This window comes from Zootermopsis nevadensis, unplaced genomic scaffold, assembly GCF_977971745.1.
Source record: "Zootermopsis nevadensis isolate Lab colony 2312 unplaced genomic scaffold, Znev_1.0 Znev_ptg000024l, whole genome shotgun sequence".
Taxonomy (NCBI): domain Eukaryota; kingdom Metazoa; phylum Arthropoda; class Insecta; order Blattodea; family Termopsidae; genus Zootermopsis; species Zootermopsis nevadensis.
Genome location: NW_028259156.1, coordinates 6,024,813 through 6,051,487, shown reverse-complemented (window position 1 = coordinate 6,051,487; position 26,675 = coordinate 6,024,813). Strand labels below are relative to the sequence as shown.

Sequence of the window (26,675 nt, the reverse complement as noted above, 5' to 3'; positions counted from 1 at the left end):
TCCCCTTCGGGGGGGTTGTTTAGTGTCAAATATAAGTGTATTAGCCCTTGAGTAAGAAACTAAACTAACCCACCCGAATTGGTGGTTAAAACACTTGACAAACCCCCTTCGTGGGGGTTAGTTGTGTTTTGAAATCTTAAGTAACCCGCTAAACTAACTCCCCTTCGGGAGGTTAGTTTAGTGACTCATTCAAGTGTTTTAAACCCTGAGTACGAAACTAAACTAACCCCCAAATGGGGGGGTTTAAACACTTTAAATTCTTGAGTAATACACTAAACTAACCCACTTCAGAAGGGTTAGTTTAGTGTCTCATTAAAGTGTTTTAACCCTTGAGTAAGAAACAAAACTACCGCCCCAATGGTGGTTAAAATACTTGACGAACCTCCCTCGGGGGGGTTGGTTGCGTTTAAAATTCTTGAGTAAGCTACTAAATTAACCCCCCTTCGGAAGTGTTAGTTTATGTCTCATTCAAGTGTTTTAACCCTTGAGTAAGAAACTAAACTAACTCTCACCCCCAATAGGCGGGTTAAAACACTTGACTAACTCCCACTTCGGGGGGTTGGATGCGTTTTAAAATCTTGAGTAAGACACTAAACTATCCCCCTTAGGGGTGTTAATTTAGTGTCTTATTCGGAGCAGTTTCTCTAATCTGATTTTTTACTTCATTATGTCGCTGTTCAGAGGACAACTGTTCTTGGTCAGTCAGCTTTCTACGTCCAACCCCACCCTTGAAAATTTTCGTCTGATTTCTTTCTCTTCTGTTTTTGTTGAATACGTTTTCCTTTTTTTATCAATGTAAGTCTTACTTCGCTTTCCTTCATTTTTAAATAGTTCTGATGTTTTAGTTCTTTACCTCGCTGCTCAGAGGCCAACTGTTCTTGGTCAGCCAACTTTTTACGTCTAACCCAATCCATACATATCTGCGTTTTTTCTCTTCTACTCTTGGTGAATAAGTTTTTCTACGTTTATCAATGTATGTCTTCCTTAGCTTTTCTTTATTTGTTAAATAGTTCTGATGTTTTAGTTCTTTACGTCGCTGTTCAGAGGTCAACAGTTCTTGGTCAGTCAACTCTACGTCAAACCCCACCCTTTCAAATCTTCGGAGCTTGGTCAAGTTTGTAAAATGCAACCAACCTTGTGTAAGAAACTAAATTAACCCCCCGAATGGAGGGTTAAAACACTTGACCAACTTCGGGGGGGATTGCGTTTTAAAATCTTAAGTAATACACTAAACTACCCCCCCCCCCCCCGAATTGAGTTGTGTTTTAATGTTTTAAAATCTTAAGTAACACACTAAACTAACCCCCCCTTCGAGGGGGGGTTAGTTTAGTGTCTCATTGAAGTGTTTTAACCCTTGAGTAAGAAATTAAACTACCCCCCGGATGGGGGTTAAGACACTTGACCAACCACCCTCCGGGGTGGTGGTAAATTGTTTAAAACGCAACCAACCCCCCTTCGGAGGGGTTGGTTGCGTTTCAAGACACTAAACTATCCCTCCTCATTCAAGTGTTTTAACCCTTGAGTAAGAAACTAAACTAACCCCCCGAATGGGGGTTAAAACACTTGACCAACCCTCCCTTCCGTTGGGTTGGTCAAGTGTTTAAAACGCAAGCAACCTCCCTTCGGGGGGGATAGTTTCAAGTGTTCTAAAAGTTCGCTGCGTTTTAAAATCTTAAGTAACACACTAAACCAACCCCACCTTTGGGGGGATTAGTTTAGTGTCTCATTCAAGTGTTTTAACCCTTGAGTAAGAAACTAAGCTACCCCCCCAATGGGGGTTAAAACACTTGACCAACCCACCCTTCTTTTTCAGCGTCGTTTTTTTTCTCCTCTGTTCTTACCGAATAAGTTTTTCTACGTGTGTCGTTAATATGGTCTCGTCTATCATTGTAAGTATTCTTTCTTAAATAGGTCTGATGTAGTAGTTCTTTACGTCGCTGTTCAGAGGCCAACTGTTCTTGGTCAGTAAACTTTCTACGTCCAGCCCCACCCTTGCAAATCTTCGTCTTAAAATCGATCATAATAGTTTTCGTAATCGTAATATATAGAGTATATGAGTAGTATTATTAGTATCACTTTACCTTGTTGCAGTTGTTGGATTTGGTACTTCAAGTAGTTGATAACTTCTTTTTTCACTTTTCTGATGTTTTAGGCCAACTGTCAGTCAATTTTTAATAATGCAACGTGCTGCTTCTGGAGCAGTGATAATGCGACTGGCTTGGTAGTGAAGCGTTATTTGTTTACTCGGCATTGTTGTGTTGTAATCGGCATTGTTGTGGAACACAACAATGCCGAGTATAAACAAATATAAGTTGACATTGTTGATGACGTCATTTTTTATGACAACGAGGAATCACAAATTTTTATAGTAAAAAGAAAGAAGACTGGGCCCATGTAAATGTTACATTGCATGATTAGTTATACATTTTCTCAAGAGCATTTTTTGGTACATTATACATGTGATTAATAAATATACACAAGATTTTGAAAAACCTTCTTCCCTAAGGTGAGTATTAACTGAAATAAAACCCAATCTGTAAATTCGAAACGTGCGTCGCCTTGACACGATCCGATTCACAGCTAAACTCTGAATCGAGTTTCATTACTAATTATTTGCAAAATTTCTTGGAATTTTTAATCAGATATTCGTCCGCCGTACTTCAGCTGACTTCCAGAAAGAACTTCCTTGTGTTGAAAAGAGAACTCTGTATGGAATAAAACAATAAATGCCACTAAAGTGTACAAAAACACAACGAATACATCCCCAGTCTTAGATTATTATCGTTAATATTATTAATTTTGTTATTCTCAGAAAAATTAACATTAAGTGTATTCAAATGATTCAGGTTGTGGGCTTCTGTGTTGTTATATCATGTGGTATTGTTACTATCGTTTCCGACGAATATTCTGTTCTGAAGATGGAGAAACAAGGGCCTTACAAAATGCTGCTAATGGCAGCCAAGAAAACCACGATCTGAAATCTCGCACAGCGAAAGATATTGCGAGTTACACGAGTCGTTCACGTACTTAGTTTAATCTACATGTACTAACTGAATAAATTATTTGCTTGCCTTTGATAGGCTTTCTTGCATTGTTGCTTAAAATTCGCCTAGAAACAGCAAAACACGGCATTGCCTCCGAGGTCTACTTTCGCGAAATCGAAAGAATCACCGGCCAAAGTTTGCGAAAGTGAGGTTATGCAGGTCAGACGCGCGTTCTGATGTGAAGCGCGGTTTCCCGGAGCGGCTGAATCACTGCCGCTCGGCTGCAGTCATTTGTTTGTGGCTGCGCTGCGGTCGCGGCGCGACTGTTGTCATGGAACCGCGGTCATTTGTCTCTCGCCCGGTACCTTCACGCACACTTGCGAACGCCACGAAACTCCACGAATAAATTAATTAGTTTTAATTTGAACTCTATGTGACAATGTGAGTACATTTCAAGGCAAATAATGGCATTTCACGAGTCATAGAAAAAAAAACATTTTCTCTGTACACTTCAAATATGAATGCACTCAATGACCAACACAATTTAAAACAAACCTCACGGCCATGGGCTTCCTTAAAAACATTGGTCTTTAGGCCGATTGAGAATATCTGGATATTATGAAGAAGGGAAAGTTCGTCATGTTTACAACAGCCAAATGAATCCACTACAACAGAGGTTTTATCACATCCAGTAAACATCTTCGCTTCCCCTTTATTTGAGATCCATTTAAGTATTAAACTTTCAAGCGTCTACACGCAGGTGATGTGATCTGATCTGATCTAACCTAACCTAAACCAACTCAAACAAAAACGCAACCTAGTCCAATGCAACTTATCCCAATCAAACTTAGGAACCCAAATAATCGACAAGTCAGGATCAGACCCACCACCGCTTGAGGACTTCTACAAAACATTCCAGGACTCCTCCACATCTCCAGGATTTCTAAGGCACTACTCTAGGAATTATCCAGATTTTCTCCAGGACTTCTGCAGAACATCCCCACGACCAACATAGGAACACGCTAGATATTCTCCAGAACAAGCTAACCCAACGTAAATGATCGCAACCTTATCTAACGCAACCTAAACAACCTAACCTTGCCTTACATAACATAACTAAACCTAACCTAAATTAACACAACCTAATCCAACCTGTCAACGAGCAAAGAAGCATTCTGCAGGCGATTACACGAAGGAAAGCTAACTGGCTGGGACATATTATGAGAAGGAATGGATTAATGAGTGATATCATCGAAGGCCAGGTTGAAGGAAAGAGAGGACTAGGAAGAAGATTGATACAGCTAACCGACGACCTTAAACAAGGAAAGAAGATGACGTTCCAGGAATTAAAGCGAGAAGCCGAGAATAGGGACAACTGGAGAGCTCTTTTTGGGCAGAGCAATGGACCTGTCGTAAGACAGAACACTTAATAATAATAATAATAATAATAATAATCCAACCTGACACAAAACGCAAACTAGGCTAATGTAACTTATCCCAATCAAATGAAAAGGAATCCAAAATAACCGACAAGTCAGGATCAGACCCACCAACCCTTGAGGACTTCAACATAACATTCAAGGACTTCTCCAGCAATTCTCCAGGATTTCTGAAGCACTTTTCCCTGACTAAAGAACATCCAAATAAACTCTCCAGTACTTCTCCGGCACTACTCTAGGAATTATCCAAATTTTCTCCAGGACGTTTCCAGGACTTTTCCAGCAGTTCTCCAGAACATCAAGACCACTACATGACATTTTGCGTCTGGGTCGAATAAAGCGACCGGACACTGTACATTTCATCCAAAAATCCGGACATTAGGCGGCCCAAAGCAGAAGGGGTTGAAACGTTTACCTGCATGTTGCATATCTTGTAGCGCACTGCTTCGCCCGTGCATCCTGTGGGTGAGTTACATCGTCGGAGTTGATATGAGGCGCCACCGTCGCAGGTGCGGGACCACGCGGACCACCCATGGCCCGAGTGACCACCGGAAAACCCGCGGCGGTCCGCTACAGGTTGCTGGAACAACAGAACGAAGGTCAGTGGACAGACACTGAGGCTGTAAGTCATCACGTGACGTGATGATTCGGTTTTAACAGCGCCCTCAGCTGTCTGAATCACGCAATATGGCGCCAAATGATCAGTAAATTGTAGGTTGGGAAGGAAGTGAAATCAAGTGATCGTCGTCTAGTTTGGATCCATGAAAACGCATAGAAAATGGGCCGAGTTGAAATTAAATTCACGTAACAACACAAAAACAATTTTAAGCCGACATTATAGTCATTGAAATATCGGACTAGCTTTAATTCAGATTACAATTTATATTTCCATCTAACACGACTTGTTTAGCGTGCTTACGCCTCTCGGCAATTTGGCCATTTTGAGCACGTGTTCATGAAAACGATACATTGTGTATATATTGTACGCTAAATTACAGTCAATACAAATCACCTGTAATTCGCATAATCAAGTGCAAATTTAACGTAATGTATCGCGTTGATGAACACGTACTGAAGTCGAACTAATTGGCTATAAAGAATTTTACGAGATAAATAATTAAATGTGAAGTGGTTGCATATGGAAATACAAATTACAATTCGATTTAGGTGGTCTAATATTCTAATCAAAACACTAATGCTTTAAACCTATTACCCTATTGAGACTATTAAGAGGTGAACTTCGTTGAATTTTATTACGTTAGGTCAGGTTAGGTTACGTTAATAGTCCTTTGTGGTCGCCAAAGCGTACTTTTAAAGATGGCAGAGGAAGCCTGAATTTCTAAATGTTTTGATGGAACATCAAAGGTAGACACGATATTTTTCGCCCTGTGTCCTGTAATCATCTTAAGAGGTTTGACTGAGCCACGTACACAAAGGAACTAGAAATACTTGCAAACGAACGTGAAAAATAAATATATAGCACTCTTTGACTCAGAAGGGTGCAAACGTAAATATTCGTGCAGTGGTGCGAGTTCTGTAGACTGCTTCCTGATAGGCCTACGAAACAAAAACTGTCACATGACTTCTCAGAGTGGAACGGCTTGGTATTGACGTCAGATACGGAAGTGGGCTCAATTCTTCAAGGGCCTACGCGAACTGCTTGCAAGTTTCCGTCAACCAGAGTCTTGGCTTCGGTTTGATTTCGATATTTCTCATATCACATGGGACGACAAATATTGCCAAATTCTGTTTGCGCAGAACAGAAATCAGACTCCATTTTGAAACTGAAAATGCCAAGGAAGTATACTTCGGTCGTTCAAATATAAAGACACTAGATCACGTACCTAACCGGTTACCGGCGGTTACCTGGGGGCGACAAAGTTATATCCGGACAAGGAAATAAAACAAATTGACGGTCAGTTGCATTCTCGGGTTTTATATTTAGCGAGTATCTGTCGTAAATAACAAACCCACCTGCATCTACCATGAAGACGCACAAAGAACGTTCTTCAAACTTCTGAGAAATGTTTTCCTATTTCCGCTGCGTGATGCCCAGAACACAGCACGCGATGGCTGTGGTCTATCTGAGTACGTACACCGTCGACATGATTTTATAAGACGTTTTCAGTTTTGGACTGCATTTATCGCACGTGCTTAGAAATTAAGACGGAGCAAGTTGCTTACTACAGCTTTGGATTACCATCTTTTTCTGTGTGCAGTTCCAATTTCTAGTGACAGGCTTCAACATCAAGCGAAGCTCTCGAAGTGTTCCAGATAGCTCCGAGTGATTTAAATTTGCAACCATGGTTCATGTTTGTTTGTTTTTGCTTTCAACTACGTTCTTGTGTCCCTACTGCACGTCTCCTCTCGCTGCAGAGAGCACGTAGATTCACAGCTCCCCTGCGTTTCTGGAAACAACGTGTTAGCAAACACATCGTGTTCTGAGTAACGAACGAGAAAAAAGTCTTTGAGGTGTGTGTCCTATGACCAATTTTTGGCGCATAAGAAGGGCAGGTCATTAGAAGTAATGATGGCGCAACGTTCTTCAAATAGCGACTAACATCACGACCTTAAGAATTTTACAGTTGGAATAAAGATTACAGCCCCCACCTCCAACGTACGGCGATCTAAATACAATAAGAAGATTCTAGAGGTTTATATTGTGACGTAATTGGTTCCTAACCAAAGATAGATCTATTTCACACGGATATTACTTCCTGCATTAACAATCACTGAACACAGTCTGATAATCTTTGCACAGGTGTTCTTAACTATTGATCTGTACTCTCTTTACCATTGCCTTCACACTTTTTCTGGTTTCGCTTGTTACTTTAGCTGTCCCACAGTTACGTAACCTCACGACTTCGAAGTAACGACGCTTAGTATAGGTACAATTTCGAAGCATTATCTTACAACGGTTATCAAATCTCATAAATTCTCAGAGTTAATTTCCGAAACTATTCGCTGCTCTCCTGGTTACATTTTCACCTTTCCACATTTAGACTGGCAATAGACTTACTGTCACACTGGTGCCATCTATCTGCATTAAAATCCATGCTACATGTTTCGGCTACATTTCAGCCAGTCCGTCCCAAATCTGCTGTTACATTTTAAACCTCCGGAGCCACCTTTTACCCTTAGTAATGTGTATATTTTATTTAACATCTTAAGAAATTAAAACAACTAACAGTATTAAAGTATCAATAACACTTCGTTAAAATGTTCACATATTTAAGTGTTATTCTTCTTAGAGAATATTAACAGTTTTTAAACTCAGGTTTACGCGGGGAGTGGATATCTGAAATGTCTGAGGCTGTCCCTGGCTCCTTTACTCTAATAATGGAGGTATTGAAAGTTCTCGAAACGTCGAATAACTACTCCATTCTTATACGACTGAACAATTAAATTTATTTGAAATTTTCCCCGAAAGAATTCTTAAACATTTAGCAACTGATATGAACACATTATATCGTTTCTCAACCTGTGGTGCGCGTATCACTGGTGGTAAGCGAACTATGTAAGAAAATCAAAAGTTATTATTAACATAAATAACAGTTTTCCCTGAACACATTTGTTTAGTGGTACATTCAATGTGTTAAATTAGAATTAGTGGTACGCCAGCGAAGAAGGGTGAGAACCCCTGCATTATATTATATTATTTACTTTCTTTACTGCTTATGTCCTGTGCACTTTTCCTATTAAAACAATCCCTTACTGAAGTTTTATGAATTAAATTTTCTGTATTCTCTGCCCTCAAATTATTCAGTTTCCCGTCGATGTCCTAATAACAATTACTCCACTTCATGGTGTGGCCCTTAATTACAGCTGCCACAATTCCTGCCGATACTTTTCAAATAATAGATATGTCGACTCGAAATATGTATTTTGTTCCAACGCACGTGGCTCTGAGCGAGTGAAGTGACAATGGACATCCGACGGTGGCAGCGATTGTCAAGAAACACGAGGCACGTGATGTGAGAGTTAGAAGCCTGACTTTCGCAGAACTCTTTTACAGAGAGGAGCCAACAGCTTTATGTAACTCGTGTCATGAAACAAATACAAAGAAGAAGAGAGAACTTGTATAAAAATTCTGCACCAAATCCCAGATAGAAACTGACACAAGTGCGCACCCTGGCGGTTATGCAACACACATTCCCTCGCTGCCAATTGGGTTGCAAGAAAGCGCGGGGGTTAGAGTTACAGTAATTTGTAAACCTCGGGGGATGATAAGGAATTCTAACAGAGACTGAGAAAATGTGATACTCTAAACGGAAAAGAACTGGATCCTTCTAGACACGCCCTCGAAAACTTTAGACTTAATGACACATATGAGCCGATTCTGCCCCTGCTGGAAGGATTTTCTTACCAGAAGTTTCATGAGACAGGAGGGTTATTCGCAAGTGATACCGAAAGGGCGACAGCTTATAGCCATCATGTCCACATAAAGTGCATAAAATGAACCTGTAATGGGGAGGTACGTCCGTATACATATACGATTGGAAGTTTCAGATGGACGGATCCTTAAGAAATGTCGAGGACGAACACGAAACGCTGTCTAGTTCGAATAATACTGGCAACAAGAGAGCATAAAGCCCACTTTATCAAACAGCGTCATTTTGCGTGATTTAATTCGAAAGAGACTTAATCATGAACCTTGCACTTAAGTGGCTTTAGACCTATGCAACACGCATGACTGAAACACGAAACGTGCAAGAAGTTTTGATTACACATCGCGAAACAAGTGATAGCAAAAGTAGACCGGAGCAAGCCAGCAAAATGGATTACGGACTAACCTAATTAATTCTTCCGGTTACAATGATGAGATCTGATGATCGCGTCATCATCTCGCGTGTCCCTGGCATCGTTGGTCCTTGGTTCTTGCTGTGTCCCTTCGTTCTTGCCTATGATTTTCATATTACAATATTGATGAATTTTGTTCGCATTTATCCCTAAAATCACCACCAAAATGAACGGGATTCTTGGTATGAAATACATAAATTCAGTTCATAACCTGTCTTTACCGACCCACCTCACATTTTCAGGTTAATCGGACAAATAAGTCACACACGGTCTCATGAAAGTCTGCGACTTTTTGAAAATATGTATCGATGGGGATGTAACTAATTAAATTAATTGTTGTTGTTGTTCCTTGGCTCTTCAACCTAGTCGTGGGTTTTCGCAGCCTCCTTTTCGGAGGTTTGTTTGTCTTTTTTAACTCTGCACTTGTGAGTAGTGCGTTACCAGCCCACTGCCTCTGCACAATTTCTACTCAATCCTGGTTTTTGTCTGCCAGAGCCATCTAGTAGAGAATCATGAGAGACTTGGGTGAGAAATGGCCGCTGAATTTTGTTTACGAAACATCTCGTTCATGCTCGTGAGGTTGTTCTTTCACATGCCGTAAATCTTCGACATGGGACCGCCGGCTTTACTTCCCCTCCGAAGGAAGTTTGTGCTACGGATATTTATCACCCGTAAAAATCCATCGACCTCGGCCGGGTTAGAACCCGCGAACCTTGGGTCCAGTGGTGAGCACGCTAACCACTAATTAAACTAATTAAACAGGTAATCTGTGTAGGCTTCTAGAACAATGTTCCTCTGTTTAGCTGAAAATGAAGTAGGAATTTGCACGTGAATAAACCATCATCGGTTTCAAAAAATTCTATTATTTTTGACGTCTTAGATATGAAATTCTAATTAACGAGAAAGAGAGAGAGATAAAAACGCCCATTTATTCTTAATTATCTTAGTTAAAATATCCTTTACGTCTCAGACACACGAGACAGCAACAGAACGTCGAATAGATAATGGATAAGACAGGCACCGACGTACCTGAGCAAGAACGTATTCCTGGTGATCTTTGTCACCAATGCATTTTTTTATCTGAAAAAACAAATTAATACCTAGATATCCTGACTTTGGTATCACATTTCTGACGAAGACCGTCCAGCAGAGGCCAGTGGAGTTTGTAACGTGTTCTCATACGTCGTGATAAAGCAGAAGACCACAATCAAAACACAAAAGATCTAATGTGAAGTTGCTCTACGCCAGGAAGTTCTGGTGCGCATTTCTGGTTCATACAGGTTGCCGCTGTTTAAGTATGCATGTACGAGGTGCGATCGGAAAGTTTCCAGACTGTGTCAATAGCGGGCGAACCGGATGTAGTACGAGCTTCTGCCTTTAGGGGGTGCGGCCTACATTCATAGTGAATCAGTGTGCCAGCCGGCATCATCGAATTAGCATTTGCTTCTTAGTTACGGGCGTTTTGGTAGTGCATTACACCGACCCTCCTGCAATTGCGAATTTTCATGAACAAAGAGTATGCATCAAATTTTGCCAAAGACTCGCCAAAACGGCTACGGAAACCTATGAAATGCTAAAGCAAGCATTTGGGGAGTCCGCAATGGGTCGTGCACAAACTTTTGTGTGGCATTAACGTTTTAAAAATGGCCGAATCTCTGTCGATGATGACGAGCGTTCTGGACGACCATCTTCGAGCACAACGCCCGAAAATGTTACGAAGATTCGGCAGGCCATTCACGAAGATCGACGTCGTACCATCAACGACTTGTGCGACATTGTTGGGATAGGCTATGGGACCTGTCAGCTGATTCTAAAGGAAGAACTCTACATGCGACGCATCCTGTCTGAGGACCAGAAGCAGAATCGACTTCTCGTTTGTCAGGAGCTCAAAGATCTTGCAAGAACCGACCCCACCTTCCTTTCTAAGCTCTGTGTGACTTCTTCCTCTTCCCAAAGATGAAAATTCAGCTAAAGGGAAGGATATTTAAGACGATAGAAGAGATTCAGGCAGAATCGCAGATGGTGCTTGACAGGCTGACAAAGAAAGATTTCCAGGGATGCTTCCAGGCTTGGCAGCGGCGCTGGGATCGTTGTGTTCACTCCCAGGGGAACTACTTCGAGGGTGATGGATGAATTTAATACCTGATATAAGTGTACGGGTTTTTATAGGCGCAGTCTAGAAACTTTCCGATCGCACCTCGTACACATGGACAACTAACAAAATTTAACTAACAAATTCAGGTAAGTGACAGAGCGAGGGGGTTAATGTTGGTGGCGGTGGTAATTCAGGGTTAGAGGAACAGAGGATAGGGCACGTCCTTAAAGATGCAGAACTTCATGTTCTTTGTGCGTACTGCGTTTTGTCTCCTCCTTGTCCTAGAGGACAGGCCGCTGACTGAATTATACGAGGCCCAATAACACTCCACGGTTCTTATGCAGAAGGTTACGTAAAAGTTAAATATTTAAACAAAAGACCGGAGTCGCCTAACAACGAAGGATATCGATAGGTATACATAGTTTCTCGTCCAGTTACAAAAGTGTGATTTTTATCTTTGTCATTTCTGTCTGTCAGTCTTCTTCGTAAATAAAAATTCGATAACTGCTAAACGGAGTCTCATGAAATTAGATGACGCGTAGTCTACTGGCATCTGCCGACATATTCCAATTTTATTGGGATCTAACAGCAATAATGGACACCTCAGAAGACGTAATGTCTCTAAGTTTCAGTTTAATCACGCCGAACCAATTCCCAACTGCAAGTGCCTACGTCATTTCTTCTAAAGTCACTAACCCCGCAGTTCCGTTTGTCTTTACCCTTGCGTTCTGAGTTGCCGTTCCTTACAACGGGGAGTTGGATAAATAGATAAAACACAAATGCCGAAGACTAGTTTTCTAGAAAACTTTTGTTCTGAGCTTCGGGCGATAAAATGTTTCCGTTCACGAAAAGAAATTTTACGTTGGTTCATGTTCTATCCTCGTCGGTTCCCTGAATCCTTTATTCCCAGAAAATGCTGCAAGATTCTCACGACGAGCGATAACATTTTTCTCGTCAGGTTCCCATAAATTACTCAAATCTGGGACCTGTTATCGCGGGAATTTGCTTAGCGTGCGACGCCAATATTCAGTCAGTCACTGTCACTAGGCGACAGGTCTCAGTCACATCCTGTCAGCGTCATTTGCCCTTCGACGCGAAACAGAAGCCGTCGGCAGAGCGCAGAGCACGAGTAGATCCTCCCTTGTCTTAGACGCTCAGAAATGTGCGACTGAAACAGAACTGTGTCGCTTTAAACGAAAGATACTTAAGTTTCATAACACTCTCGTTTTCCCTTCGAAAAGGATAAACATTTAAACTTTAACTACAATCGTAAACCGTATGTCCCCTGGCTACGTCTCCGCGTGTCTGACAAACTCCGTGTTCTCAACACTTTAAGACTCCGGATAAGTCCCCTTACTTAGAGACTCGCGGGAGGCCTGGTGTTTAACGGCGACCCGTTACTGAAATATCACGACAGTCGCCCAAAAATACCAATATATATAGTAAATTCAGATACGTTAATTGTAGTTAGGGTTTATAATCTAACGCGAATTACTTCATAAGGAAGTAGAATATTTTCTTCAAAACAGCAATCTTGACTATTTATGTACAAACTAGTTCCATAAAACCGTGTCTAGGTGTTCTAATCTTAAACACTAAAATTTCGGTCAATTACAACTAAAGTATTATATCAGCGGCCAAATGCTGTCATAACGCTGACGAAACTCAGTCTTCTGTTGCGTGTGTGGACCTTCACTTAAGCTAATACAAAGCGAGGCCATCCACATTTAAGACTACTCGAACTTATATAAACATGTAAACTGTTAACCTACGTTTAAATGAAGCGTGTTCATACGCGCCTTTCAATAATTTAAATCGTCTTTATATACATGACACATTAACTTAACTCAAATTCCATTTGGCAAATGTCCTTGTCTCAGTTTTTTGAATTTCTGTGAGGAAATTGAATTCAGTCTCTCAACAAGACATTTAAGACCTTTGTCATTCATAATACGATCGGTTTAATTATTTCTTCAGCATAATATTGCCTCATCGGTGTAGAATCGAATGTTAATAACTCAATATTTTTAGGTGGCTTAAATGTTCATGGGGTAAGGCGCCATTTCTTACAACAAATCTCTGGGTTTTACTCTTCTGACTGTGTTGAGGGATTCCAAACAACTGAAGACCCACGACCGCACTTAGCACTTTTTTGCGACTGGCGGGAAACCAAGTTATAAGTAGTTTATTTTCTCCTGAAACTTCGCAGAAATTTGTTAGAAACTGTAGACCGACACGTTTACGTGTTAGGCCTAATGAAGTTTCTTTACCAAGTTTCTTGACATCTTATTCCTGCGAGCTATTTATTTGAAATTACGAGAGTTTTTAACTTAGGGGGTAGTTATTTGTCAATCGCGCATGAAAGCAAATGCATATAAATACATTGTGATTCAATGTAACGTAAGCAGTGACAGGAGCTCCAGTTGATAGATAAGGCGACAAAATAAGCGCTGACGTAGTTCAGTAAGCACGTCTTAAAAACGCGGTGTGTGTGATTTAGCATTGCTCTATGATTATGAAGTTTGCTCGGAAGAGATTAAAATGGCTTCATCTGTTCTATTTCCTCCATCCTGTGCTGATGTCTTGGGGCGAAAATCCATACCGCGGAGCAGCACAGAAACCTGATATTCCCTTTTATCATCAAGTGTTTGAACACAATAACATTTATTTATTTATTTCTGTGTCCAAAACAAAAATGGTCCTGCCAAGCGACTTCATAAAAATCAAAACACATTTCCCTACATTTATTTCATTCTTCACCTTTTCCACTGACCTTGGATACTGAATTGCTGGAAGTGTGGTCAGTGAGGTCAGATCAGATTAATGGAGGGGTGAGGGGGTTTGTGGGAAGCGAGCGGAAGCGAGCGGAAGCAAGATAATGGAATAATTATGAGGCGAGAAGTGGAGTGTCCTCTTAATTTCCTGTAAGCAGTGCAAATATTGAATGTGAACTTCGAGTGTCCTGAAGCGAATTGGATCATCCACTGCACTAACGTTGGATCTAATCCGACATCCACGGCATCGTCTTGGCCAAACTACTAGTAATGACAAGAATTGTGACGTCATCAGATATGACGAGCAACTCTGCGTATTTGGTCCCGACAGAGGTACGAACCATGGTAGGTTATCAAAGCGTTTGGCCGTTTTCATACTCACTTGCTATCAGTCCTTCACAGATGTTGCTTATCTCAATACATTTAATCTAACGCATACCACTTCAAAAATGTTTCAAATAATCCTGTCGGTCCTGCTTCATGCCCTGTGCTGGGCAGAAGGCTGGTTCCACCAGGAACCACACCCATCCTTTGTTATGGAGTCAAGACCTGCTGAAAGTGTGCTTATATTCCATGCCCCCTTATTACAATCGCTGCTACTTTCTCTCATAAACACACATGCACACGTTTCTTAGTATTTTTCTTCAACAAATTTTTAGGTTTACTGTTTTCGTCTATTATTAGTTCGTAAAATTTCTTATCATAAAGAATTGTGCGGTGATAGAAGTACTGACAGGAAGGGCCTTCCATTATGCACGGCCGACAGAAGCTTCCCAGTTTCACGAAACGCTTTCGAGTTTCATTTAGTTTCAAACAATGCTCACACACACACACACGCGTAGCCTTGCCTGTAGAACAGATAACACATGAACGCCAGCCAGTCTTATCGTCTCTGGTCCGAGAGCGAATTTATCTCTGGAACAAGTGAGCGCCGGATGCAACGCGACAATGAATGCGCATTTGCTGTGATCCAAGACGAAACCCACGCGCGAGACTCGATTCATCGCGAGAAATGAAACTCGTTCTTCTGTAGGAAACACTCGTCGTCCAATGAAAGCGATACGATTCTCGATAGGGGCGCTTTTATGAATCAGCGGTGCGAAGGCAAAGGGGAAAAACTTCGTAAACTTTAATGATACTTTTTTTGAACAAACTGTCATGTTGTGGTTTGCCGAAGAAGACGCCACTGTCGTACATGAAAATTACCATCCACCGAGCCACGGCTTCGGAAACTTGCGTACTTTCACTAAACCTACTGCGAATCAAAGACAGGAGTTGGGATCGTACGCAGAACAGAATTAGGTTATGTAGCACTGATAAGCAGACTGGTAAGGTGGGAATGCAGTGCCCTGCCAGAGAATTGTGTTAACAATTGTTGACTGTTTCGTGTTGCTCCACTAAATTTATCAAAGAACTACTGAATTACCTAAAAAATTGCGTACTCATAATTGAACTTTGAAGACTATCGTCGATGTATGCAAACTTCGTAGTTTCTGAGGCGTTGCACTTCCAAAATGGCGTCATTTCCGCCATCGGTCGTATCTGACATCTCCAAGCCTGAATGCTTAAGACCACAGCGAGCAAAGCAGATCTGAATGGTCTTCCTGCTTATAGCTCGCAAGTGGAATCCCTGCACCGTCTGAATAAGCACGTGTTCGTTACTGACTCAATGACGGCGGAATGAACTGTAATTTTTAACAAAACCGCATTCGATGGTAAATAATAAGCAGACCTCCATTACAATTACAGATACTCGAAGAATACAAAAGACCGTCTCCTTATTTTATGCAACACGGCAAATCAATTATCTAACATGTTAACATTCAAGCCGGAACATTCCGAAAGAGATGGCAAAGCGTGATCAGTGTGTATGTGTGTGTGTGGGGGGGGGGGGGGGGGTCGACAGAACCGGTGGTATTTGCAGAAAATAACATTCATATTTCATGCAATGTATCGTAAGAACCACAGAAAGTAAAAAGACGCGAGCGATGCAGGCACACGCAGTTTCTACGGCCGAAACTGAATTTTTTTTCCACACCCGAGAGTGTACAAGGAAAAGCTGAGTAATTTCTGATGACGTGTTCTCCCCTCCCTCCACTCCCCAACGTGTGCCTCCGGGGTCAATGCTGGGTTGAGGGCTTGTGAAACAATGTTAACACACAGCAACACATTTAGCTTACAAAATGTGACACAGTAGTTTTTGCTGTGGGCCATTTGGTGCGGAAGGCGTTCGGCAGATATTCAAGAACTCCCGAGGAAAATCTGGAAAGATTATATTAAAATTATGACGACGTAGCTTGTGAGTCAACCGACAGCGGAGTTTTGCGAGGCGCATAATTAATTACACGGTATAAAGGACAACACGAACAATAAATCATAAGCCTATCGCACCTCCTTTTTCTATGATCCGTTCGTCTTTTATGGTCTTCTGTTCTCTCATTCTACTTCGGGTTCTCGATCAGAACTTTGTACGCATTTCTGGTCACGCGGAATAGAGCTACAGGTTTTCCCCATCTCATGTTTGATGATTTTGCCATTCTAATCTTATCAATTGACGAATGCAAGTTATATAACTCCTCGGTGTACAGTTTCCTTCATCTTATTCCTACTTTCTAATTACTCAGAAAATAAAGCTCGTGATAAGATACCGCGGACCAATGGGAAGCTGGAGTTCTGGTCTGAGCTAGCTTCAGACCAGCGAGAGAAATTATTCTTCCTGTGGTGGTGTTCGAAGCGGTCGTTTGTAGCTGAGCGGCGTCTTGACTCCAATTTACAGCAAGTATATCGACCTTACTCTCTTGTAAGTTTTGTGGAATTAACCCTTTCGATGCTGAAATTTATAGAACAAAAATTTTAGTTGCAACTGTAAGTATCACCCAATTAAACTGATTGATTACCACGGATTGTTCGTATATTCAGGGACAGGAAACGGATTAATCGGGACTCTGCTGTAGTTAAAACGTTCAATTTATTCAGATGGGGTAGAATTGAGCGATAATCACGTTGGTAGGATTGGAAGGGTTAATTTTGCTTAGTGATATGAAAGTTAAAACATAAAAAAGTGGCCCAAGATAAATTGAATTACAGCGAAGAATGAAATACAGAACTGACGGTAGGAAACCATAAACAGCGTTGCAGTTAAAATTATTTTAGTGTGGCCAACATTCTGATCTGAAGTGAGAAAAAATAATGTAATCAGCGAAATATAAGAATATCAGATCAAAAACTTCTTGACGATGGTGAAGAGTCATTTGAATAAAAATTTTCTTGGATATTATTCATCGTCGAGTAAATAAAATATAAAACGTAACACGACGTTTCGGAGATGGGGCTCTATCTCCGTCTTCAGGTTTCTACTCAGTTGGGCCCACTAGATAGAGCTAATCCCTATCTCCGGACAAAGTAAAAAAGTGAAAGTCCCGGAATAAAAAGACATCACCACACCATCCATCCGTGGGACGTTAAAGAATAAATAGCAGAAATAAAATTCGTTAAACACGATAAAGCCAAATAAAACAAAAAACTCACAAAATGTGTATGTAGATCCGCGTTTTTAAGAGACCTGGAGGTCGGAATGGACGTCACCAATTCCACTTCCAAATTACTAACACACAAATCTTGTTTTTTTACTGACATATTTTGAAACTTACGTTCATAAATCACAATCTAATTGATGGTTTTAAGGACATGGAAGTTCATAGACCATAAGCGACGCAAGTTATTTAAGCGGTCAGCGTCCTCTGCTCTTCGAATCATAGTCCAGGGAGACATTTTAGTCGCCTGTAACTGTGGTCACGTTACAACTATAGAAAGACGTTATTAAAAGATACTTACGTAATTTGCGTCAGATTTTTCGCACAAAGTCACACATCGTCGCGAGTATCAGGGAATTATGATTAGCCCTGCACAAAGGCAACCTAAACCCTCAAAATTACATAACGCCTACGTGACTTAAAATCTGCACTCTTTTCAGGCACAATGGTGTTGTTGTTCCACTACACCTCGGGCGACGGATGCATTGGGATTATCAGTGAGGGCTTCATCCGCAGCTCAAAGGATACGACGCGAGATGCGATGTTGGGACAAGGCGTTTATCTGACGTCTCTCCCTCCATGGACGGATAGCAAGAAAATTGTGAACAACAACTGGGATAGCCAATCCGAGAGCGTGTTTTTGGCCAAACTGGATCATATTAACTACTTCATTGCGTTCGACTCTCGCGATCTCCACGGCGTTACAAAAGCAAGTGGCTCACGTGATGTTTGGATGGTGCCCTACGACATAAATTTGGAAAAGGTTCCACATTCGATACATATGAGGGGATCTAATGTCGCTGTCGCTCAAAGCCTCGGCTACCTGTAACAGGCTCACGACTGCTAAAAAGAATATTTCTTAAGTTACATTCATATGCTGTACTCCTGAGCTTAATTTCTGAGTAATGTAATGCGACATCTCTTTGAAATATATGCAAACAGCAAAGATTGGAAATGATGTGCCACACATTACTGCTGTATGGGTCAAGCTTACGTGCTCTCCTCACGGAAGCATAAATGCATAAATCTGCTTCGCCATTGGTTCAAAATGTGCAGTTTGTATCAATGGTAAGCAAAGGTGGGTCGGCCGATCTACGACCGCCATTACAAAGTCTGATTAAATTGGTCCAACGGTTATGGTTTTAAGATACAGCACAGCATAAAATACCCTCACTTTTTAAAGCTGACGTTCGCCTTAAATAACATTCAATAATTCAGTTCGTCCGCAAAGAAATTACAACAACTGACCATGATAAAGTTCAGCTGGTAGATGCTGTTAGGAAATGCAGAGTTACCAAGTGTTAAAAATTGTACCCGTTGTTGTCACTCGCCTTTAAGGGTTGTCAATCTCAACAACTGGCCTTAAGAATGTCTTAAATATTCCCTACAACGCCTCAGGAAAAACATTTACGTCCTGGATAATACTTGAAATGAACGTAGAAATTTCAGTTTCCGTTGTACGATTCTAACCAAAATTTCAAAGGCAGTTCCAACACCCGTCAGTAAACCTCCGCGATAGATGTCAAGTTCTATTAAATTCGTTCAGCTGTTTGTCCTCGCGAATGGGACAGGCGCATTTTACAGCTGTTTCCCAAACAACAGACGCTGATGAGGAAGGACGTTTCGTCCAACGCTAATGTCATTAACAACGTTCCTGTTATGTATATAAAAAATAAATAGGAGATACATGATTCCATGAAGATGGAAGCAAAGAAGGTCTTCGAAACGTTGGGCTATGGATTCGTATCGACACGGCTAGCGTCCCGAGATTTCATTGCAATGTCCAAGTTTACTTCTGAAAAGGGGTTCTCGTCAAGAACCACTAAAATTTCCAGCATTCACCCTCAGATGAGAAACCAGTTGAAAGAACCAACCAAGGGCATTTCTGCAAAAAAATCATATTAAAATTATGGGAAAAAATGGTTGTATAGGATCAGTGGGGCAAAACTGCACTAAGACGGAGTGTGAAAGAATTCTTTTATATGTCATGCACCCAGTGACCTCCGAAATCCATGTGTTGCACTGAAATATAACATTAGCTAAGATTCGTTTCAAAATTTCCAGTTAATGAAACTTTCTGGTACCGCGGAGGACACTGAGGATTCACTGTCCGTCCGTGTGTGTCCTCCCGTGCACTGGTTTCTGTTAACACCCACGTCGGAGGCGAATTACAAGATTATGACGACATGCAAACCTCAGAGGTGGGAAAACAATCCTCGAAAGGAGAAATTCAAAAACTTTCCAACGTTTTACTTTTTCTACCACGAACATCACTAGGTCCGACCTGGAACTGCAGTCGTACGTCGCTACGTCATGTCGACAGAAGAACTCTTGTACTTTCATCAAATAAGATACCTTTCCGCCCTCTTATATCCACGTAGGAATATTTTTTGCACAGACTTTGCCAAAGACTTAACCCGTTCGTGTGTTTTAATGAAAAGCAGAACGTTTGGAGAACTGGTTTTTCTTCGGCGTTCTGCTTTGGACCAGGTCCAAGGTTGAGAGATCAGGTGCACCAGGGCGCCAGTGTGGGCTGTGGCCCCAACATCTCAAGGTGTAAGAAGGACCTAGTTCAGAAACTTAATCATTTTGATTGAAAGACAGAGGATCGGTAAAGTCCAACCGCTTCTGTGACGTCATCGCCAGGAACCTTTAAACGTTGCAAGGACATAGACGCCTTCAGAAAAGGAACGAACTATTTCTGGCATGGGACAGCCGTCTGTTACAGGAACAATATTTACGTCAGAACAGAAAAAATTCAGGTCAAACGGACTGCCGCTCCTTTTTGCAGACTCACCGCCATTTCGCAACTAATTTTTTGGGGGTGGGAGATGATGCGTTTTTTCCGCGATAATGTTAGCCCCTTATGAGTGCGGCTTTAACCTGTGACATGGCAAAATTAACTAAAAGTTTCCCATTTTGAAGTTGTGTCGTTTTACCTAGAAGCCCCTCAAATTGGAGGCCAGAATTTACGGAACTAGGTTTTGCCAGTTTGGGCTCGAAATTTGGGCTCTTCCCCTCACCGCAGGACCCAGATTGAGCGTCTTGCCCGTTCCTTGATGTTATGTGACTTTGTTTTGCAGCGGAACGAGTGTTTCTGTTCTGATCCTCGAGCAAGTAGTTTCAATCGATTTGCAGCGATTCGAGCTATGACACCCCCCCCCCCCGCCGCCGCCGCGCCAACGAGCTCTGAATTATTCACACCGTGTTCTTCCCGTAATTAGATGGCGGGGGGCAAATTGCCATCCAACAAATTGTCGTGTGATGGATCTGTTTCTGCAAAGCGACAGATCACACACGAGACGCGGCATTTACGGGCGCACACCCACCGCTCCTCGACAGGTCCGACTGACAGCGAGCACAGACGACGTCGTAAGTCCCTAACTCGGTAAGGAAAGCTGACAGTGACAAACCGCTCCTTCCGCGTTATAATCTGCACCAGAACCTAATCTAGAAGTAAAGTACATGTTGAGTCATAGATAATTGAAATCTTATCAAGTTTAAACGTGCCGCCTTGAGTATAAAATAATGCAGTGGACTTTATCTGACGATTTGAAACTTCTAATAGCAGATATGGAATGCCAATGAGTCATCGTACTTCATTTTCGATTTGTATTATTTTATGTTGTGATATGTCCGTCACGTTCACAAAATTCAGAGACAAATCAATGCTGAATTAGACACCGAATCGAACACGAAGTTAAAAACGATTCTGGTAAGGGGAGGAGGCAATGGCGATGTTCAATAATTTTCACATTGTGGGTGGCTCGTATTTCCCCAAATTCCCCCACCTAAAGTTATTTACATTTTCATCACATTCCTGCAACAATCTTTCTTCCACGGGTCTTGCAAAGTCCTGAAACTCTTAAGGAATAAATTATTAATCTGCATTTGTACAAGAAGATCTACAGATGTTAATGCAGATAAACGCAACTTCCACTTCGGAATATGACGACAGAAATCGAGAAAGAGCCTTAAGCACTCTTAAGAAACACCAAAAACTGTGGCTTCGAAGTAAGATCTTATGAGGAATCTCACGGCGCCGGATGGCAAGTTAACGAAATACTTGTCCACTCTGCTCAAGTATATTTAAAGACGGCATTAAGAGTGACACGAGATGACCGTGGAAAGTAAATTTAAATTAACAACAAAGTAATAAATATACTATAATAATACTCTGATTAAGAACCGGGTTGATTTTCAAAGCTAAAGGGCCTTATTTGCTTTTTAAACAGCAGTCGCATTTTTTCGTATGATACTACAGCGTGTTTGGCAGACCGCGTATAATCGAATTTATCGCGTTCGGCACATAATTGTTCGCATTTATTTACACTTCTATAATCGAATTTACCGCGTTGGGTAAATTCGCGTTACAAGGGGTTTTCTGTCCTTTGTGTGACACAGCGTAATAACAACTGCTGTCCGCAGTTCCTGTCCAATATCTGCACCCGCTGAAAGTTGTTAGCCAAAATGGTAACCGCGCAAGGGCGTTCCACCTGGATTTACGTTCTGTTCTGTGCTGTTTAGTAATAACAAACACTGCGGGCTTAAGCCTAACTTTACTATAGGTCACTCATTTACAACAAATGCAAAAATAGAGTTGTCAAATTCTAGCAGAATTCATTATCGTGGAAGGCCACAGCATAAATGAAACCTATTTTGTAACTAATAATTTTAAACCTTTCTTTAAGAAAACATGGACCCTAAAACACTTTTCGCGAAATAGCATATTTATAAATATTAACGTCATTCATAATAAAACACGAAGACTCTCTAAACATTTCCTGTAATTGCATGTTAACGTTAAATATTTATTTGCCTGACTGGCTGAATGTTGTTTCCTCTCCGTTGTTTAGTTACAGCATCATCCTAGCGAGGAGTGGCCCCCCCCCCCCCTCGCCTCGCGAACTTTTGAAGCACAAAAATCTTCCACACAAGCAGCGTACAGTACACGTGTATCGACTACGAAAATATTTCGGCGAATATTTTAAGCGAGGCGCTTTGCCGTGAGGCCTAACTGGCAAGCAACCACTGGTAATAATAAAACAACAATTTCCATTTGTCTTTCAAATTTATTTTGAAGGCAAATTATTTCATCTATACATCTCTGAGAAGTCTGTAAGCTTGGGATCCACGCTACCGCCATTTGCAAACAATCACGCGTGTTAGTGTGCTCATTAGCTGAGTCTTGTACCAAAACTACTATTACTTCCACATATTTTAAGAGCCGGTAAACGAGCAAGGCATTTGTGTGACGTTAAACAGACACGTGCGAATCCGGATGAGGTCAGAAGTTCACGCTGCATAAACTGAACTCCAGTCAGCAGTTCACTGCCCCCTGTGTGTACACTTACATTTCTTGATTTCTTAGTTCGCGTGGTCCAGCACTAATTGTATTTGGTTAAGAACGAAACTTTCCAAGACGCAGCGACAATTTCTGCTCTACAGCGCAAACCCCAATAAGACAAGACAGAAGAAAAGAATTCTGAGAACTTCACTTGTTAGCACTTTCTGTGTCCTCCTTACTAGGAGGATCCTCATTATCCTCCGTAACAACTAGCAGGTACCCTCCTCCGCCCCAATTTAACTTCCGCCCCGTTGATAATTCAGCCTGCTGACTGACTGCTGGTCCGCCTACGTGAATGCAGAATCCACTTCTCTTCACGTCCTTAAATTTTATAATTGGAATAGAACATTTCTACATTCCTGGAACGACTACGAACAAATAAATTTCGTTTCTGGTAGGAATTTCGGATCATCTGCGTCTGGGTGCCGGTAATGTTGCTAGCTGCGTTGCTCTTTACAAGATCTGACCGCAGTATTTCAGAGCTCGCCTACCGACCCGGACTGACATGGCGTCACCTACCCCACCCCTGTTGATTCGTCTGTGTGGCGATACGGAACATCATCGTGAAACATGTTCGGCTGTTAAAACAACAGTCAAGATGGACAGATTGAGAAAATCTCCCATTAGAAGCCAGAATTAGAGGACCATTTACAATAGTTTGTCAAAGACATTTCTGACCAACCCAATCATTTTAGTAATTTTAATGTCCACATTAAGTACATGAAAAATAATGTACAAAAACGCAAACACAGAATTTCCTCACTAAGATATTGAGACATAAAGTCTGAGACTTTAACCAAAGTGCTTTAATATTTCACGGTCTGCAAATAAGAATACATCACGTCCTGCTCGTTCGAGATTTCCACTTGCTAAATTCTTAATACAAATTATGCTGACATCAACACATGGACAACAAACAAAACGAGATGCAACTTCCGTGTGAAGAAAACACAAATTTGTTTCTGTAAAATTGGGAGCCACGCATCTTGGGGCTGCGAACCCCAGGTTGTGAGATCGTGCTCCGGTCTTGAAGACGACGACAGGACCTCGGTGTGGCGAAACAGCCAAGGGGTTGCGTCGGCTTTATCAAGCCGTGTAACATGAAGTTTATTTGGAGGCCATCGACAGTTGTCGTTACCCTCCATTACTCAGGCTGACATGACTCCGTTTCAATAAAAATCAATACCACTTTTCTTGTCGACGTGGAAGGCGATCAGACAGAGTACACTTTATGAAGTAGTCGAACGCTGAGTCACCACCGACGAAAACAATCAAAGTATTCGGTGCACCAAAAAAAAAATCGGAACACCCATTTCCGGTACGAAGGTACCGGAGCGTCCCGAAGACAGTGGATTTATATGCTGTTCCAGCGAAATTCAACATATCACGACATTACGTACATTACTGCAGAACCTTCTGCGACAAAATTCTGTTCCTCACACTGTTCAACTAATTATGGTCCATTTACGTCCTTGTTACAGACTGTCAGGATATTCATCTGACTCACCCTCACTTTTAATCACCCTGTGGCAGATTTTAAAAAAATATTTTCTCTATTATTAAGAAATGTAAGTTATTTCTTAAACATTCACATTTATCATCAGGCACTTCTCACCGGATCACATGTTCGGGCCCTGAATCTAGAGTTCCACATCTAGTTAAAAATTGCCAGCCTATATTTTTACCTTCTACGAGTGTCTTCCTTCTCGCGGGTTGGACATATTTTTGAAGGCAGTTTTCAAAGTTTCGTATTTTTGGTAGAATAATACGGAAGATTTAAAAATGAGTTCTTCAGGAATCCCAAATAAGACGTTGATATATTTTGTTTTGTTCTGTGAAGAAGGTGTTCACTTCGACTCTTGTTTCTAGTACGTAATTCCGAGGACCGTGCGAGGAATATCGACTTTCGAACAGTCATTTACCAAGGAGAAAGGAAACGAAGTTTCCATTGTACATTCCAGCAGCGAAGTTTCTTGACGCTTTGTTCCAGCACACTTGGCTGTTAATTCACTTGTTCACAGCAGGAGCACAAGCCTCGCTTGGTACAAGCCAGTGCATAACGCGATGATTTAATGACAGTAGACATTTCTGTGCCTTATAGAAGCAAGACGCTAGCATCAACGCCATCTAACGTTCCTTATGTGGAACTTATTCTTTCAAAAGTATGCTAACCACACGAAAAGCACAGCTCACACTTTGGTACCAGAGTCCGGACGTCCGCCCAAGGCAGCCACAGGAAGTGATTCTGAGTCCCATCGACTTCCCTTCCTGACAAGTAACTTGCGTATGGTCGACCTCGATGTCACCTTCCAACCCCCGCACCGGTCTCCAGACTTTTAAAATGAAAATTCTGAATGCTGTATATCTTCTCACCCATTGCACTCACAGTTACGTCGGGGCCTCAAAAGAAAAATCAGTTCCCATTTGACAAATCGAACATACCCGGGGTGGTGGAATTGTGGCTTAGCCTGCGTCCAGACAACTTATCTCGCATCACAGCATTAAAGTGACTGATGTAAAACATTTAACTCGTTCAGTTTAAATTATCGGACTATATGGAAGTATCGAACACGACCGAGCTGTACTACAAGCTCAATTTTGAAACGTCACGTGAAATTATCGTACAGACTGGCAGGTACAGTTCAAATTACGAAAATTTTGTAATAGTGATTGGGTAATAAATAGACCTCAACTCAAAATTTATCGCTGTATATAACAGCTTTATTAATGATTTTCACAAAGGTTTGTACTGAAATACGTGGACACAGCAGCGCATAGTCACGTGGACCGTAAGTGGTTAAATATTTATCGAAACGAAAAATGCTCGAAACAGATGTTATAAAAGGAAATGAAACATTAATATTTCGGGCATTAAGCAGAAGAGATTTTTTATCCAGTGTTACCTCGTAAGTCTAGAACCGCTGGACAGGTTCTAATCTGCTTCTCTCATTACAGGTAAAGACGAGCGGAATAAAAACCTACCTGCAACAGCGTACATATAAGAAGCCGAATTGTTACGACATGCAGACATTTCCGAACTTGTTGACAATTCGCCACATGAAAATGCCGTCTAGAAGAGAGCTAACGTTTATGAAAACAATCCTACAAATGTGGTTCATTACAGTTTGCGTTAATCCCGATGCTCTCGTGTTCATGGGCGAGGTTAGACAAATCTGAGCCCGGGAAGAAACGGCTTCCAAAATTTACGATCGCCCGTCACTTGGAAATTGTCGCTACCCGCGCTGTTCGCCTTATTTCAGCAGGAGGGGTTCACGTGTTACAGGTTGCCTCATGATGAAACTAAACTGAAATGAAGTGTAACACAGTTACCAACATTAAAAAAAAACACGACATATTTTCTTACTACATCATATAAATTATAGGCGTCTATGTCAGTGCTCTGTGCAGGTAGATATCAACGATTTCGAGGAACATACTGTCTCCATCTTCAGGGCTAAAATTCTGACCTCATATACAATACAGACGGCGTAAATACTCGAAACGTTCAGAATGCAAAACAGAGGTTAGTTTTTACGAACAGCGATTTTAAACACTGAGAGCATTAATCCCCGACTGTGCAGACGGACGCCTGTGTAATGCCTTAGTCTGCAACGACGAGAAATTATGTTTGGTGATGAACGGAAAATAACAAATAATGCAATATGGGAGAAATGCGTGCTTCACTTAAAAATTAGTTCAACGG

General features: G+C 41.4%; 2 protein-coding genes across 4 annotated transcripts in view; one reads left to right on the top strand and one right to left on the bottom strand.

The window, feature by feature from the left end:
- The window catches only part of LOC147872721 (uncharacterized), a 178,031-nt gene that overhangs the window by 33,826 nt on the left and 117,530 nt on the right, over window positions 1-26,675 (bottom strand). The window contains exon 2 of the mRNA XM_087355047.1: window positions 4,839-5,003. Coding sequence (XP_087211173.1) covers window positions 4,839-5,003 — 165 coding nt within the window. The remainder of the gene's footprint in view (window positions 1-4,838; window positions 5,004-26,675) is intronic.
- Window positions 16,751-18,580, top strand: LOC147872726 (uncharacterized). Of its 3 annotated transcripts, none has more exons than XM_087355128.1 (2): window positions 16,751-16,871; window positions 18,066-18,580. In XM_087355128.1, the coding sequence occupies exon 2, from the start codon at window positions 18,071-18,073 to the stop codon at window positions 18,452-18,454; it is 384 nt and encodes a 127-aa protein (XP_087211254.1). In that variant the 5' UTR covers window positions 16,751-16,871; window positions 18,066-18,070; the 3' UTR covers window positions 18,455-18,580. The 3 variants fall into 3 exon arrangements, with proteins under 3 accessions (XP_087211254.1, XP_087211255.1, XP_087211253.1); XM_087355129.1 differs by having other exon boundaries at window positions 16,753-16,867; XM_087355127.1 differs by having other exon boundaries at window positions 16,753-16,892.

Bases quoted from the DNA above. Each gene is read 5' to 3' on its own strand.
- LOC147872726 (XM_087355128.1), top strand. From the start codon at position 18,071: ATGGTGTTGTTGTTCCACTACACCTCGGGCGACGGATGCATTGGGATT.